The 16,739-nt window shown below is 44.2% G+C and overlaps 1 protein-coding gene across 1 annotated transcript in view; it reads right to left on the bottom strand.

Annotated features, from left to right (window-relative positions):
- Positions 1-10,118: 10,118 nt before the first annotated feature.
- The window catches only part of CLIC3 (CLIC family member 3), an 85,758-nt gene continuing 79,137 nt past the window's right edge, over positions 10,119-16,739 (bottom strand). The window contains exons 5-6 of the mRNA XM_086921160.1: positions 16,005-16,180; positions 10,119-12,849 (exon numbers count right to left, since the gene is read on the bottom strand). Coding sequence (XP_086777286.1) covers positions 12,688-12,849; positions 16,005-16,180 — 338 coding nt within the window. The 3' untranslated portion in view covers positions 10,119-12,687. The remainder of the gene's footprint in view (positions 12,850-16,004; positions 16,181-16,739) is intronic.

Below are 16,739 nucleotides of genomic sequence, written 5' to 3'. Positions count from 1 at the left end.
CTTCTAATTATGGCTAAAATCATGTTTCCCCCATATTTTTGTGAAGGAATGTTCAGGACTCTGTGCAGCTCCACCAAACTCCTGCCACCCAACGTCCCAACACTTCTCTCATCGAAAATGGGCCCCAGTTGTGTGGTTGGGCTTATTGTCTGTGACACACTAGCCACAAAACATGGATGCATTACGTTTTTGCCCTGAAAATTGGCCCATTTTGCCGATGTAGAAAGCTGAGGCATTTGTGCCCTGACTTGACCACCACCAATGGAAAACTACCAAAACCATACATTTCTGAAAACTGGACACCCAGGGGAGTCCAGGTTGCTGTGCCTTGTATGGATCCCGCTATGTTTTCTGGAATCTTTGTTCGTGCCGGAGAACCTTGTACGATGGCTTCTGCTGGTATCTTCTACTTTGGTTTGCTTGGACAGACTGAAGCTGCTCCTGCAAACAGTGCATCTTCTCCCAGAAGTGAGAGTTACTGAAGAGGCATGTTATCAGTTCCCCACCGGCTACGATTTTAACATGGAAACCTGCAGATGGTGAGACTTCAAAGGGGACTGTACTGATGTGTGGGCAGCTTATGATAAACAGGGATAATGTGCATCTGAGCCTTGACTCGTGCTGCAAAGACAGCCTTACTATAGGAGAGAGGCCTGGGTAATTGGTAGGGGGGTGGTATCTCTACGTGCAGTACCCCTAGCACCAGCACCTTTATTTGTTCTTGTTATTATTTTCTGTATAGTGTTCCATTTTAAGTGTGTGTAATACAGTACTTTTCTTTTCTAAAGTAAAGCACTGAGTTGGACATTCGGTTATTACACTGCTGGGTGATTAAGTTCTGAGATGGCAAAACCCCACAGTACCTCCGGTGACTGTTTGCCATTGCAACCACAGAGTCAAGTGCTGCAGGGGTTAAACTTGACCCAGTTTGCAGAGCTACAGTAGGGCAGACCTGAGCATCAGAGGCAAATAGCGCCCAGTCCATACAGCTGAGGCCCAGTAGTTCCTGCTTGCCCTGTTGGCCCTGACACATGGCTCACAAAATGAAGACCAGTGCTTTAGATTAATTCTAAGCTTCTGCGGTGGATTACGGTTCCGGGATGGATCATGATTGCAACAACTTTGGACTGCACACTGCCCATGAGCCAAGAATGGACATAAACTCAAGCCAAGAATAGATGCAGGGTCTATGAGTCATTGTTGTGTGCACCCCTTACAGGGCTCGGGCTCCAACAGTCTTTCTCAAGCAACATAGAAACATTGGGGCATATTATCAAGCCTGTGCGCTAAAATTATCGCCGCTTTATCGGCCGAAAACGGCCGATAAAGCGGCGATAATGGGCTTGATAATATGCTCTATGGAATTCCAATCGAAGCACATGTTAGATGTGAAGACGTCTAACATGGGCTTCGATTGGAATTCCACAGAGCATATTATCAAGCCCATAATCGCCGCTTTATCGGCCGTTTTCAGCCGATAAAGCGGCGATAATTTTAGCGCACAGGCTTGATAATATGCCCCTGTGTCCCTGGTGGAGTAATTTCCTTCATGCCTTGCTGATGAGACAGAATGGAGGACTTTGGACCCTACAAGGAATTGCTCAGTGTAACTTCTAGAAATGGGGCCTCATTGAGTGATGGTTGACAGCTGCCTGAATACCTATGAATCTCATGATACCAGGTTGGAGGTGTGAAGCTCCTCAGGCTGGGTATTAGCGTGCAAACCATATTCTCTTTGCTATTCTATTTGCTCTCCAGTATTATGTGTCCCAAAGTGAAGGGAGCAATAATGGCCACTAATGTCTAAAGAGCCACTGGGGAAGGGTAGGGGTCTAAGGGGCTATGTTTCTCCCCTTCCCTCCACCACAAACGTGCTGGTGAAATAAAATGAGCATGAGGGTTATGTGTGGAGTAGTGTCAGTAGGGTGTATGTGATAGTGGCATTGAAAGTCTGCCCGGGTGGATTGTGAAACACTTTATTAGCAGGGGATCCAGCGGGGGGGGGGGGGGCAATGCAAGCGTGGACTGCTAGTATTTATTTTAGGTGCTCCACATGTTTTGTTCACTGTGTGTTTTGAAAAACCTTTGTCCCATTTTGGGCCTGGCTTACACATTGAGGCAATCGGACATGTGTCCCACATGTTATTTCTCTGTTCCTCAGTGGGACTAAGCGTATTTAGGGCTAATTCTGCTGCACAGCTCCAGGCCGACAGAGAGGAAAACACTAACAGCACGTCCGATGGGCTGCCGATCCACATTTTGCCCATCATACATCAGCGGTGGCTGCCACAAACAAAAGGTGGTGGGGCGGGTGGAGGGAGCACGGGGGGGGGGGGGGGGGGAGAGTAGGAGGGGGATCGCATGAAGGGGGAGTTTAATAATAAAAAAAGAACACTTACCAGAGGCTGGCAGCCGCCTCCCACATAGCGGTGTTCTTCTTCCCTCTTCCTTATCCCAGCATGCACTGGGGGCAGCATCACAGACTCCCTGTGCCATCCCCGCACTGCTCTAATGCTACGAGAACAGTGTGGGATTGGCCTGAGCGGGCTGCTTTGACACTCTGCTCGGGACAGGGAGTCTGTGCTGTTTTTACAACTCAACTGTTCAATACAGGCCGGTTGGAGAAACCTAAGTGCGTATGTGTGTTTGGCCAGCCTAAGATGGCCGGCCAAACACACATGTGCACTTATGAGCTGGGGCGGCTCTAGCGTCATGGCGGTCCTGGGCAGAGAGCCTAGGTAGGGGGCCCCGGAAGAGGGGGTCCGGGCGGGGCAGAGCCCCCCGGAGCTCAGGAAGGTGTTTTAATAAAACTTCCAGAAAAGGCTTTAGATGACCAGTACCTGCGGCTTGCTCCTTCCTGTGACGCTACAAAAGCCTGTTGAGCCACCTTTGCTTTTTCGTTTCAAATAACCAGATTTGTGTACTCGAATTCTCTTCATTTTGCTTGCAATGGGTACGCGAATGTCATGTGCCCCTCCCACCGGATATTAACTATGACTATTGCGCCAACACCAGTACTTTATAAAAACTCTAGATGAGCTTGTAAGACGACTCGCACGCCGGTAGAGGAAACGTTTATAGTTGCTTTTGCGCAAGAGTAACAGGGAATGAAAGGATGGCGGTGGCCGTGGCTTATATACGACTGTACCAGCGGGCCAGCAGTGGGTAGAGAAAAAAGAAGCTAATCAGGAACCAGGAGGAATGCAGGCGTGGAGGCCAGTGAAGGGGTGGAGGTCAGGGTGTTTGGAAGTGGAACAGAGCCAGAGACCGCCAAATCCCTGCCAGGGGCCGCCACGCAAATATGTATCCATCCTCAGCGGATTATTATATTAAGGATATATATTGGCGTGGCGGCCCCTGGGGTTTTGTGGCCCTGTGCAAGTGCACAGCTCGCACATGCCTAAGGCCGACCCTGTTATCAGTGTACAAACCAGTCCTCCTCCCTCCTCCCATGGCACTCCCCGCTGGCTCAGAGCTGGTAAATGAAAAATAAAACAAATATAGTATTTATTTTTATTTTTCAGGTGCTGGCTCTGAGCCAGTGGGGTGACGCTCCTTCACTGTTGCGGAGTAGCTGCCCCTTTCATACACACACAGTTTGTATTGTTTAGAGAGCTGAAATCTGGCACAACTGTAGACAGATAATGTCTGAAATAGACAACTGCAGCTTTCCAGAGAGCGTTAAAAAACACGAACAATGTCTAACGTGTAGGTTGTCTGCACTTGGTCCATCATACATGTACAGTTTGTAATTGTTTCAGCATTGAAGCATGGCACTCTGGTGGAACCTGAAATCAAAGATGGCAACTTTCCAAAGAGGACTTGTATGTCTTACTTCTTTGGATTCACTCCAACCCACAGTAAGTGCCTTCAGGGAGGTTTCCAAATTAGTTACAAAAAGGCAGTCGGTATGGGGGTAGGGCCTGTGTAATCTTTGCAATAGCAGGCTGAGTCCAGAGGCTTTGCTTGGATCTCTACTGACTTTTAATATTTGTGGATGTCCATTCCAAGGGTTCCTTCGGATGTCTTTCTTTTTAAAATCCCGCTACTTGTGGACGTTCTTTTCAAAGACCTCCATATATGGGGTCAGCTAGAGATTTCCTGAATGTGTAGAGTCAACTGCCTCAAAATGAACTTCTTACAACGCCGTCTCTAGGTTGCCAGGGTTCTTCTACCTAAGATACCAAAGACGGGAGTTGCACTGATTAAGAGGATAGCTATGTCCTTTAAATGGCATGATAAACCTCCCACGGTGACCTAAGTAGTTTTGTACCGTTCTTCGTAGAAGAGCGGGTTTGGGGTCCCAAATGTTGCCCGTTATATCATGGCTGCCAAGCTTGTCCCGGCATTGGATTAGATCTCTGCTCCCGCAAAACCCTGGGTCTGACTAGAACAGCTTGCGAGTCAAGTTCCAATTAAACATTTGCTGTGGTTGCCGCTCCGCTGCCTCTCTTCTGCTGGCACACTGTTATCTTCCACCCTGTCCACTCTACACCACTGGAGACAAGCTGCCTGTATGCTTCAGTTCAAGCTGTACCCAGATTTCCCTCCTGGAATATTGGATGGACGGTTCCGCAAGTGGGAAAGGAGAGGCAACCTCACTCTTCAAGACCTACATGCTAAAAGGGTACCCAAGACTAGAGATCAGTGTGCACCTACTTTTTACCACATCATACCTATTTGTATAGAGTTACTCAGTTGAGCCATTGGGCTCACCAGACCGCCACCCGCCACGGAGGTACACTGGAGACACACTTGCTAGAGGATATTCTGAAAGGTGGAGACAAAAAGAAAGGGATTTCACATTTTTACAGAACACTAGAGCGCCCTGTAGATGTCACTAAGACAAGTTATATTATGCAATGGGCGACTGACCTGGGCATTGAGATCAGTGAGGGAGACTGGGGTGCCATCTGGCATAGGGCAGCTAAGTCCTCCATTTGCACCCAATACAGGGAGAGTGCTTACAAATTGCTCATGGGCTGTTATTTCACCCCGGCCTGCAGTGCTTAATTTGTGCTGCTGCTTTCCGGTGCTTAGCACCGGCACTTTTTCATCAGGGCTGGGTCTAGACCTGAGTGCCAAATTACATCAATGACTGCAGAACGTATGCCACAAAAATATAATGGGCTGTACATTCTGTCTCCACTCTCTCCGGTGAAGAGTGCTTAGCTAATGATAAATGCATGCCTGCCCTTCAGTTAGTACTGCCGGTGGGCGAGTCACCGATTGGGCTGGATTTGGTCCTGACTGTGGGTCTGTGCTGCGCAGCCATGTGCGTAACCTTCCACGCGACGGCCAGCCGTGCCGGCCTGTCTGCCCGCCACTCGGCCTGACTATCCCACATGATGGGGATGAGCAAAAGTTGTTGGTGGGGGTTCGAGACTCGAAGGCACATTTTTAGGGCCTCATTTAGGAGGCCCCTTGCACTGCCGGAACGTCACTTTTTGTGACATTCTGTGGCACAGGCGCCTGCTCCATATTTACGTGGCAGCACTAAGCCACTATTTTTTGGCTTAATGCTGCCTCGTAAATATGGCTCCCTTTAACACAGTTGTCTGAGTTAAAGGGGCGTGCAATGGGTGTTGCTGGGGGCGTTCCCAGTAACTTCCATGGCTTTTTCACACTACCCCAGATTTATGAGAAATCGTAATCTGAGGCAGCGCCAAAAAGTTACGCCTCCCCAGGGGAGGCGTAAGGGAGGCACAACGAGGAGAAATATCTTTATATCTTTATTTCTCCTTGTTTTTCCTTTTATTATGTTTGCTGCATTTTGAAGCACACATAGACAGAGGAGAACGCCTCTTCTGATTTTTGTGCAGGAAGAGAAACCTTCCTGCACAGAAATAATCATCCCGCAACGCAGGCACCCTTGCACCATGGTGCAAAGGTGCCTGTGTTGAAGCACAGCAGCCCATTGTGCGCCGGCACAGGGGAAAAGGACAGGAATGCGGCGTATCTGATAGATACAACACATACCGGCCCTTTTCTTTTACCGTAAGGCAGTGCAGAAGGAAGGCCTGCAGCGCTGCCCTATGGTAAAACCTCATAAATGAGGCCCTTAATGTCTAGTAATCACCAAATTTTGGAAAAATGTTTCATCAAATCTCTGAAATACTACAGATCACACTCACCCCCTGCCCCCCTTCCAGGCACTCTTGGGGTCGTCAGACGAAGAGGGACTCTACGCACTTAATCCCCCTTCACGTAAATCGATTACGCATGGTTTGGTGGCAGCACACCAGGTGATTGCCTTTCTTTGGAAGGGCCCAAACTCCATTCTATGCAATTGTGGTGGGCAAAGATCTGAGATATTTACGATACGGAGAATATGTGGGCAACTGTGAGAGGTACAAAGTTGCGTTCTGACAAAATATGGACCCCCTTTCTGACCATTGTTTAGGATAGTTGTACAGGTCAGATGCATGTGCACCCATGGGGTTTGGTAGCCATTGCAGGTCTTGTGGGTTGATACAGGGTGGAGCTGGTTTGAATCTGTGGAAGGTAGGGGTGCGGTACGGATGTGTCGGGTACACGTCAGCAGAGAATGTGTTTGTCGGGGTTCCCAGTTCCCCCTTTCTGAGCAGCGGTTTACCCAGGAATCACCACATGTACTCATTGTTATATTATTTTCTTTTTGCCTAGTTTATATGCCCTGTAATGTTCGCTCCTGATAGGAACAAATAATGTTTATGTTTGTGTAAATCCACTATAGTGTGCCATATAGCTGACAAAGGTGGCGCGTTAGTCATCATGGACGCCAAATTTTATCAAGAAGAAGTATTGGCCCATACCAGCGATACCAACACTTATGCCGCATTGAGGGCTGACCCCACAAATGAATTCTTGACAACACTACTGGAAATCATCAAAAATGCGTTCGACAAGGGAACCATTAATGATCGGACACAACGTTACCTCACACCAGAGAATCCCAAACCACCGACTTTGTATATGTTGCCTAAGATGCACAAGCATCCTACTAGACCACCGTTCAGACCGATAGTATCCACCAAAGGATCTATACATGAACACACTGGCAAGTTTTTGGACAGATACCTCCAACCTTTTGTGCTGAACACCAGATCACATATAAGAGACACTACAGATTTCCTTGTGAAATTGGAGGCAGTGATCAAAACGTCGAAGGATGAGGATTTACTAATGTGTACGGTGGACGTCTGTTCACTCTACACATCCATACCGCATGACATGGGCATAACGGCCATTGAACAAGAATTGGCAAATTCGGATCTGGACCCAGACATGAAAACACTATTGATGGAACTGATGATCTTTACACTTTTTCACAGTTATTTCACGGTGTTTAACCAATGGTTTCACCAATTAAATGGGACCGCCATGGGAAATTGTGCCGCGCCGTCCTACGCGAACATTGTGATGAAAGCGTTTGAAGAAACGCATATTCTCAATCAGAACACATGGCTAAGACATGGAAAAATCTTCTTGAGATTTATAGATGATATTTTCATCCTTTGGAAAGGAACAGAGTTGGAGTTGACAGAATTTCTAACTACATGGAATGGTATCAACGAGCGAATTCAATTTACTTGGAACATGGACAGAGCACGCATACACTTTTTGGATGTGGAAATACAATGTGACAATAGAAATTGGAACACAACGATCTTTCGGAAACCTACAGATAGGAACTCACTCTTGCACTACCAAAGTTTCCACAGACCTGGGTTGAAACGCAACTTACCTTTGTCCCAACTGATGCGAGTGAAACGAATAGTATCCTCGAAAAACACTTGTCAACAGGAAGTTATTAACATGGTGGAAAGGTTCAGAAATCGTGGGTATCCACAACAAACCTTAGACACAGCAGTCAGCCTAATCGGAGACATGAAACGAGAGGAACTGTTACAAACCACAGTCAAGCCAGTGAACACCAGAATGGTGGTGGTCTCCAAATACAGCATTCTGAGCAACAGCTACAAGAACATCATTCGCAAACACTGGTCATTACTGAGTTTTGAACCGGACTTCTGAGGTATTTTTGATCAACCACCCATGTTTGCGTACACCAGGGGTCGCAATCTGAAAGAGATGTTGAACAAACCTATCAAAGATAGTGAACCAACCACATTTAGAGGCTTACGTCCTTGTTACAATTGCAGCAATTGCAACAATTGCATTCCAGGAAACACCATCAGCCACCCCATGAAGGGTCATCCTGTGAAATTAAGAGTGAATGCCACCTGTAACTCAAGCAATTTAATCTACATGCTCAAGTGCCCATGTGGCAAGTGCTACATTGGACACACGGAAAGGAAGATCAGGATCCGCCTACTGGAACACAAGAGTAATATAAGAACTGGAAATATGAAATCCACGGTTGCTGCACACTTCGTTGAACAAAAACACTCTGTAGCTCAACTGAAATATGTGATACTAGAACAAATCACCCCCACTCATAACAACAAACAGACATTGCTCAAAAGAGAAAACTTTTGGATTCGCTATATGGCATCGATGCAGCCACACGGTCTGAATGATCGGATGGAGTTTTTGTGCTACTTGTAATTCATAATGTTTAGTTTTATATGCATTTCTTCATGTTGTGTGAACGTCCAGCTTATCTATGTGATGCCACTGTTTACAACCTCTCCTCACATTCTTAGTTTTCATTTTCACCTATGTTCCTCACTCAATATGGCCGCCGCGTTTTTGTTTGAGCTTGCTTTTCACTATGTAGTCCGTCTTCACTTTTGGCATGTAAACACGAGCCGGTAAAAACGCCATCGACTGAGAACACTCTTGGGGTTCCCGACACAGAGACGGCTATGCGTCCTTTCACCTTCACCACCATGTAAGTACTCCGTTCAGGAGACCGCGTTACGATAGGAGCCCACGAGCTATATGTTTAAATGGTGACACGCGCTGTTCTGTTATATTACAGTTACCGCGCCGCAGCTCTTTGATACAGTCCGTGAGTATTGGCCTCACGTTAGCGTTTTTTTAGAATGATGGGATCGGTTGAGTTGCACAACTCGGTGACCGGGGCATGTGGTTATTATTTGTACGCGTAGCACGTTTATTTCATTTTTTAACACAGTTTTAGAAGACACATTTTTTTACATAATTTCACCGGGTGACCCAGTGCATGACGAGAAATTCACCACACATGCTTGGTATCTTAGCGTTTGTTTGGATATCCTGGCTATTACTGAAGTTAACTTTATGAATTGGATGATGTTTAATGACAACTGTACAGAAACCTTCCATGACATCCGTAGTGATACGTTGATTTATTCCTTTTTTGTAGAGTTGTCCCCTGAGGAAGGGCTTTCCTATCAGCCCGAAATGCATTGGGGAAGGAATTATACTGGATTATGTTGTTGTTGGATATACAACTAGAACTTTAAGTTTTGTGGAAACCTCGATGAAACATTAAATATTTTTTGGAACCCCAATATGAGGTGCAATTAATTTTGATGATCAACTGAAAAGACTTACTCGTCTTCATTTTAAAGCTGTGCAACAGGGTGTCTCCTTCCTAATGGGAGGAGCTTTGTATTAGTTCAGACTTTCGCTGGGAGGCACGGACAGCGCTCAAACCTGTTTGCACGCTATAGAAGTTTACTGTCGATTAGAATTGGAATTATCGCTGTGCAAGTCCTCAACCTATTGTCTTGATAGTAATGACACTTTCCCATGGCGTCCACATAGCCAGTGCGGAGATGTATATGTACAAAGGAATGAGGCAGGTTCCTCTCAAAGGTGGGTAGGGATGCAACAGGGTCAAACAAGTGTCAATCTCACTTTGATGATTTGTGACTTGCAGATTTCAGGTACTTTGTGAAATCTCCACAATCCCCAATACGCGGTCTTAACCATTTAATTGACATGCAAAATTGCTACAACTTTGACCATCAGCAGTTACTAAAGGATAATTGGGAAATGCCAATTAAAGGTTTAAGAAACCTGCCCTAAACATAAATATACATTTACACTGTGCAAACTAGGCATGGCCTTTTGGGGATATTCGTAGCATAGCCATGCGTATTCAGCAGCAACATTCTTTTTAGCTATTTCAAGGCACATTTGCTATTCTAGTTACCATTATCAGACACAAAATCTTGAAACAGAAGTCTTCTTATACATTTTATTTATTTATTTACATTTCTCTAACATTCCCTCCCCCTACATATGATGGGTTACTATCTTCTGAATGCCACCGGGGAGGAAATAAAGCACCAGAGGAGAGAACATGGAATAAAAGCAAACAGTAGATGTGGAGGACAGCCTGGATAGAGGAAGCAGAAAACAAATGCATTATAGGAAACATCATAAAAGGAGCTTCATTTGTCTACAACAGAAAAGTAAACTTAAAATTCCAGGCAGATTTTGAAATAAAAAGACAGTAAGGTGGAATGCTGTTGGGTGACCCTCAGTTATGGTGGGTTCTTGCATTGGACACGTGTTCATATGGCAAAGCTGTGGTGTGATGATATCAAGTCAGATGGTCAGATGTTGTCAGTAGACCCTTCAACTGCAGACCACTCAACAGAAGTCGGCCACCTTTGTCTGGCATGTGAATCACTGCCCAGCAAGAGTGGGTACTGTCTCTCAGAATAGACTCTCCCTCTCTGGAGGTCTTGGCATCCCTTGGCCATCGGTCTAAAGCTTGGTCACAGACTGACAGGGGCGCTTCTGGTAGGATCCTTCTGGTGCCTTACTCCAGACATCAGGAAGATACTCCAGAAGCGACCTCCAAAACAATCCAGCCTGCTCGGCTTTAGGAAGCCCTCAGAAATAGCCTGTTCTCTCAACCCATAATGTGTGGGGAGTACATTGTGAAAGACCCCCTGATGGTTGTTCCATGAGGTCATACAAAGGCAAGGACACAATTCTGGCACAGGAACTATTTGTAACTGAAACTGCCCTAAGCTCAGCTATCATTTGATATCAAATTCTGTAGCAGGGATGTTTGGGCCTCAAAAATCTGTAAATCTGTTGTAAATCCAGGGTGTACTTATTCTACAGGGACAACAAATCGTATTGGTTTGGTCAGAAAGCTCTCTGCAACCTGACAGCTGTGAGCCGTGGCAATCATAGACCATCTGAGCCTATAAATGTGACCATTATACTTGCATTTCTGCCTTTCATAGACTAATGGTGATGGGACAAAGGCCTTACATTGTCTGTGCCCAGCACTACCAGCTTTTCAGAGGCCCTCGCTTGTCAGAAAATGCCCCTATACCCTTTCAGACCAGCCAGCTTTTGTAATAATGTGACTCTCAAAGACAACTGAGGTGATGTCTTGTCACGCCTCTCCCCCTAAAAGTGGCTGGTCCCATTTTATTATGGCTTGTTTATTGCAGCATCCATTTTAGGGGTACTTGACCTAAATGCTAGTAAGTTATGCCATATGACACATGGCCACTTCTTTGAGTTTACTTTCTGCCATCATAAAAAATAATAATAAAGTCAGAATTCTACAAGTGTTTTCGTTGGATGATATGGGTATTTGTGTAGCGCTTACTATCCCAAGCAAGACTCCGAAGCCGGCTTTTCAAGAAGTAAAACTGTGAAGGTTCTAAATGCTCTTTAAGTAATTGAAACACTGTTAACTACTGCTGATAATTATATAGATATATGTTATAAATAGAAATATTCTATATGTTCATAAATATGTCGTTGTGTGCTTAGCTCTATGATTTTAAACTACAAGATTCTCAAGGAGGAGGACACGGGAAAGTGCAGTGTTGGTAAAGTGAGCAAGTCAAATCTGGCCTCAGAGTTCCAGTGGGAATTTGCAAGGTGTCAGTAGGACATTAGATTGCACATATGTCCTCCTGAGTGACACTTAGCTCACATAAGCATAAGACAAATTTGCTCTGATGCATATCCTGACTTTTTGGATGTTAGGATTAACTGTGTTTTCTTACTCCCAACATGAATATATATTTATTAAACCATTTGTTTGCTGCTAGATTTCTGTAATAATGTTACCTGTCAATGGTATGGACACTACTCAGGTTCCCAGCTCAGATCTTCATTACAGGGGCTTCTTAGTGCTGGACTTACCTTGGGAACCCCAGAGAGCGTGCTGTGCATCATAGCTCAGATCTGTATTATGCGCCCTAAGTTTATTCGGTCGCAGTGGTGTAACATCTCCATTTTGTCTGTAAACCCTAACTATACAACCCCACCACCAGTTTTCTTCATTTGTATTTCAAATCTAGCCGGGGTATTACAACCTAGAACCTATTGCTGGGACATGCAGGTGCCAGAGACTGGCAATGCTGAGTATTTGACAGGATGACAACAAGCCGATAAGTAATGCGTCCATCAATATCAATTGCCACATAAGAGTAGATCCTGGATTCAAAAGTTAGAAGGATTCCCACCTTTAGGTCTAAATCTAAATCAGGAAATATATTCGTGGTTATGCATTTCGAGAATCACTGCATTCATTGATGGCTCGTTTAGGAATTTTTGTGAGCCAAGAAGTCCAATTACTAAACTGACCAATCGAAGGATATGATGACATCAGCATTGAGTGCAAGCCTTCCTCCTTTGTTGTCACTATTGGTAACCCTTTGTTGAGCACACACACGTTAAATTCTGGCAGGTCGACAGGGGTAGGTAAAGCACTTTGTCCAAAACAACGGAGTCCAGGGGTGAAAATTGGGGGGGCGATGATACGCTAAGTGTTTATGACATGGGCTTGACCACAGGCTGGTAGAACGCCAAGATCTCCTCCTTGTTTGGGCAGGTGTATTTAAACTCCTTTAACTCTGCAGCGTTGTTCATATAGCGAGTGACACCCACCAGGTCCTTTGGGATCTCAAACTTCCTGAAGAATTTGCACACCGTCTGTTACAAAGGAAACACAAATTTGTCTTGTAATGTTGTATGCAGTATATTAAACAATATCTTTGACAATTCTCAACAACAAATATCTGACATTTTTAAAAACACGAACGTGATAAAACAGAGGGAAAGAGTAACGTGGGTCCTGCTGCAAAAACGGCTACCTAGAGTGCTATCAAGGCATGACAAATTCAATGTTTTCCAGTTAAGTTTTGAAAAGTTGACAGATTTTGCACTTCCCAAAGAATGTAAAGTTTATCAACTTGGTAAAAGTTTACTTGCAGATAATAATTCTTAAAACAATTACGCGCAGAACATATTTTCACCAAACTTTTTAATGAGAAATGTTAAAAGTGGTGTTTTGCAGGATTTGTTTCCTCCACAAAACCTACTTTTGTAAGAATTATATCTCACCATTTTAATAATAAATTGCAAGCTGTGCAACTGTTCATGAAAGCTGTGCGTGTTTGTAAAATAACTTCCACAAGCTGGGATGTGTGCTTGACGTTTATATTCAGATTATTTTTTGTTTTTTTCTGTTGTGATAATAAGGGCGATTGTAGTTCTGGATTGTAGACCTAGTTAAAGAAATACAGGCAGTTAAAGCAACAATAGTGCAACAGGCAGAGGGCCAGCAAATAAGGATTAACAGGAATTCATGGAGGAGAACCTGGATCTAATGGCTGAATATCTACAATTTCAAGAGGTGCAGCAGAGTCAGATTCTAGTGAACAGATACTGTTGTTTCCAGTATCAGAACTAGAATAGAAGGCTATGCAGCAAGTAAAATATAAGGCCCAGATTAACAAACCCTTTAATGCAGGATTTGTGTCAACAAACTAATACCAACCAATGCAAAATGTTGTTTTTGTATTTACTTTCCAGCTTTACTTTCCAGAAAAGGAGCACTAAAGAAACAGAATGTATTGTTATGCACTACTTTGCATGTAGGTGGTGTTACATGGGTGGTACACGGGGGTTCCCATTCAATCCGCAATGTTTTTTTAAAGCAAATCCCATTATACTAAAAAGTAAGATTGGGATTTGCATAAAAAATATGCCTCCTTGAGGCACATGTAAAGACTGACAAAAATTTTCTTTCCTAAAAAAAAGTTGTACGTTTGCAAGGGGGCTGTGAAGTCAGTAAATATACAAAGTTTGAAAACGTTTTAACTTTGTTTAAGTATAGTATTTTATACTGAAAAGATACCATTCCACTACAAAACCTATACTCACATCATGCACACACCATTCCGCTATAATGCAATGCTGTGTGCATTTCTGCAAGGCAGTGTCAAGTGTGCCAGTGCTAGAGGACAGAGGAACAGAGTCATATCTTCATAAATATGCTCTCTCCATTTCACCTTTGTTTTCTGTGCTGTGTTGCAATAAAGCTTAGTAAATCTGCTCCTAAGTGTCTTATGTACATATAGGCAGGTTGTAGATGTAGGGACCGATTCACAGAACTAACTTAAGACAAATCCTAAACTTACTACCATTTTGATATTCACAGAAGGCACTTATTCATTTTGGCATTCACAGAATGCACTTATTCATTTTGGTATTCACAGAAGGCACTTTCTCATTTTGATATTCACAGAAGTTAGGAATCCTAACTTTAGGACTCCTAAATGCCTTCTGTGAATACCGAAAGTCTTAAAGTTAGGATTTTTCGCAGTTTATGAGTAGTAAAGTTAGGACTCCTAACTTTAGGACTCCTAAATGCCTTCTGTGAATACCGAAAGTCTTAAAGTTAGGATTTTTCTCGGTTTAGGGGTAGTAAAGTTAGGACTCCTAACTTTAGGACTCCTAAACTGAGAAAAATCCTAACTTTAAGACTTAAAGTTAGGATTTTTCTCTGTTTGGGAGTATTCAAGTCAGGACTCCCAATTTTAGGACTCCTAAACTGAGAAAAATCCTAACTTTAAGACTTTCGGTATTCACAGAAGGCATTTAGGAGTCCTAAAGTTAGGACTCCTAACTTTACTACTTCTAAACTGAGAAAAATCCTAACTTTAAGACTTTCGGTATTCACAGAAGGCATTTAGGAGGCCTAAAGTTAGGACTCCTAACTTCTGTGAGTACCGAAATGAGTAAGTGCCTTCTGTGAATACCAAAATGAGTAAGTGCCTTCTGTGAATACCAAACTGATATTAAGTTTAGGATTTTGTCTTAAGTTAGTTCTGTGAATCGGGCCCAGGGGGTGCAAATTTCGGACCAGCTTTTTGTGCAACCGATCTTGTTATTTTATAATGTACTAGTAGGCTGCGTCACAAAATGAACAGTTGAACATGTTTGCGAAACAACCTGCCTAATGAATATTAACCCCTTCGCAGCTAGGCAAATTCCCATGCTGTGCTGGGGGTCGGGGGTCGGGGGGCGCGCACAGCGCCCCTGTGCTCATGACGAGGTCAGCTCGTCATGAGCCACGGTGGTCGTGTGCTCATGACGAGCTGAGCTCATCATGACCACACCCGTTTCTTTAGAACGTTCGTACAGCAGGGGAATTATCCCAGCGTTCGAGCGTTCTAAAGGTCATGACGAGCTCAGCTCGTCATGAGGACACGAGCACCGTGCCTCATGGCGAGCTGAGCTCGTCATGAGATTCGAAAGGGGTTAATTTGACCAGTCACACTTTGCGACCTTCTGTGAATATCTGCATATGCAAGGGGGTGGCTTGCAAGTGACAGCAGACCACCATATTTGCATTTGCTCTCCAAACAGAAAACATTTCTTTTTTAAAAGCAGTGCCTGCCCATTAAAAGGACAGGTGCTGCTTTTAAAAACAATAATTTTAACCGTATGACAACATGCTGAAGGTGGGGAGAATTCAGAGTAGCATTCTTAGGGCTAGGGTAAGACTGAAGAAGAAGATGGGATGAGCTGTAGGGGTGGTGTGAGGCAAGGTAGAAGGCTAGACAATGTGGGCAACTCAAACCAATTATGGACTTGCAAAAGTTGTGAGGAGACATTCTACTGGAATAGTCAAGCATCTTGCAGGTCAGGTCTGTGATGAATTGCCATTGTGCTGTGTTGCGCCTTCTGCAGCATACAAGCTTCAACCCTCCATTCCTTCCCTAATAATATAAGGCCAACAGCGGCCGTTCTAGTAAACCAGTGGTGGCCGACCAGCACGAAACCCAAATATGGAATCTTACGTTCACAATGTGGAGTTTGGGTAGCAAGCTACAGTCAGGCAGAGTCAGTTGATCTCCATCCAGGAACTTCCTCCGGGATACTGTGATACCAGGGTTGGCGCTCACTTCATGTTCCAGAGGGGTGAGCAAGTGTCGGTCCAACATTAGTAGGGCCTTCAGCAGGTTCTTCTGCAGTGCTGAAAATGATCAGAATGAGTGTGGTGTTAGCTGATGGATTTCACTGTTGTCTGCCCATGCAAGGGGCCTTCTCAGAACAGACTGTTTGGAGGCTGAGATGTGTAAGTCAAAATGCAGTGAGCAACCACAAAGAGAAAAACCTCCAAACTGGCCACTTCTCCACTTCTGTTGCTGAGGAAAATACTTTTTAACACTTCCCAAAAACCTCCTAATAATTACATTTATCAATGTCCAACATATTAACAGCCATGATGAAACTCATTGGTGCAGAACTGCTGACTGTAACTGAATAGTCAAATTGTGTGCAGATGATGTGGTCTTGCAGATGTTTTTAACGAGTTGATTAAAATAGTTAACCAATAAATATTTCATTTCACAGTAATAATGTACCTACTTCCAAAGCACTTTTGTCCAACACAATGTTCATGATATTCTACAGATCTGCATGCAAATGTCTGCAGACTGTTTGCATTCACTTTAGTGATCTACACTCTTTGTATTTAAGCAAACATGTATGTACGGTGGCAGAAATTTATCATGTTTCCTGTTTCTGTTTCC

Source organism: Lissotriton vulgaris, chromosome 5 (genome assembly GCF_964263255.1).
Source record: "Lissotriton vulgaris chromosome 5, aLisVul1.2, whole genome shotgun sequence".
NCBI classification, from domain to species: domain Eukaryota; kingdom Metazoa; phylum Chordata; class Amphibia; order Caudata; family Salamandridae; genus Lissotriton; species Lissotriton vulgaris.
Note: the sequence above shows the minus strand (reverse complement) of the source record. Positions and strands in the feature narration are given on the sequence as shown.